General features: G+C 45.5%; 1 protein-coding gene across 1 annotated transcript; it reads left to right on the top strand.

The window, feature by feature from the left end:
* Positions 1 to 689: 689 nt before the first annotated feature.
* On the top strand, positions 690 to 998 carry T265_15987 (hypothetical protein; the record flags this gene model as incomplete). The annotated part of the gene is made up of 1 exon (XM_009179441.1): positions 690 to 998. A coding segment is annotated over one exon (309 nt), but the record flags the coding sequence as incomplete, so codon positions are not given.
* Positions 999 to 1330: the final 332 nt, after the last annotated feature.

Raw genomic sequence — 1330 nt, 5'->3', positions numbered from 1 at the left:
GTTTACCTGTCCACAACGGTTATTAATGCACAGCAAAGAAGATTCCAACTCTACCATTTAGGAGTACGTTCTGTATTTTCAAGATATTGATTGTGCGTCGTATCAGGTTAACGAGTAGTGGACACTGGCTATGTTCAAGGGCACACAATTCAAGTTGGATGTAATACTAATTATCCTGATTAGCACTAAGAATGACCAGACTGTTGATAGGGATGCACATGCACCCGTATATTTGGCCGCCCCAGCTGTTTTGGATTCGTCTTTAATGTCCACTCACGTTGACTTCATGTAAAGCCTGGGATCTTAATTCTCACTAAACGCACTAAAGTCGGAAGCCAAACACAGTGATAGGGAAACAGGCGCGTCATCGAATAAATTAGTATTCAGGTCAACAGTATGCCATCCAGTCGGCGTAAGCAGGATCGCGCTTTCCGATTTGCACCGAAATCCCACGATGTACCATCAGTGTGGCTATAAGTTAGTGTGGCCCAGCTCGCTTTTGCGGCCTACTCTTCTGTTTACTAGATATGCTTCGCCCAGACACATGTTGTCCTCCCCCAATCGTGGTACTCAGTAGTGCATTACCGAGCATGTTACTGGATTTAAATAGCTCTCGTCTGAAAGTTCCTGTGCGCAAATGTACGTTCTCGGTCTTTAAACGGATGGGCTTTTCGACGTTTCCCTTTCAGTCACTACTTCATCTGAAGGAAGGTGAATGTCATCAACTTCGTCGTGATCTTGAACGGCTCACTCAAATAAGAGAGACACTTTTGGCAGAGATCGCTTCTTTAACAGCCCGGTCGGAACGTTTGGCCCGGATGTCCGGTATATCTCCCGACCAAGAGTCTTCCAGTTTCGTACCGGGCACCCATCTGGACGAGATGGAAGAACTGCAACATCGATACGATTCTCTTTTGGTTATTTTCGGCAAGGTGAAGGAAGAAAATCTGGAACTGCGAATGGACTTAGCCGATATGAAGGAAATGTACAAAACACAAGTAAGCAGCTGCTCTTTGTGTTTGGAATTCGAATGAAGAGGCTTTGTGTATTGTGGGATTCACATTTGGTAACTTACCTGCAGCCTGTGCGTGACGTGATTGGTTGGCGTCCGAATAGGATCCTCTGGTCAACAACAGCTTATTTACTGAACGCTTGCACAGAGCTGAATATGGCACTACTTCCAAGCCGTAGTATGCGCTGAATTTACCTGTCACTCATGGATGTCAAAAAATCCCAGCTCCTTTCGCCGGCATCATCTCAAACGAATATTTTTCCTATACCTGTCGGACAACAACTACAGAGCCCAAAGATAGAACCAGCGGGTTATGCT

Source organism: Opisthorchis viverrini (genome assembly GCF_000715545.1).
Source record: "Opisthorchis viverrini unplaced genomic scaffold opera_v5_2744, whole genome shotgun sequence".
Taxonomy (NCBI): domain Eukaryota; kingdom Metazoa; phylum Platyhelminthes; class Trematoda; order Opisthorchiida; family Opisthorchiidae; genus Opisthorchis; species Opisthorchis viverrini.
The sequence above is the reverse complement of the archived record's forward strand: the minus strand, read 5'-3'. Positions and strand labels throughout refer to the sequence as shown.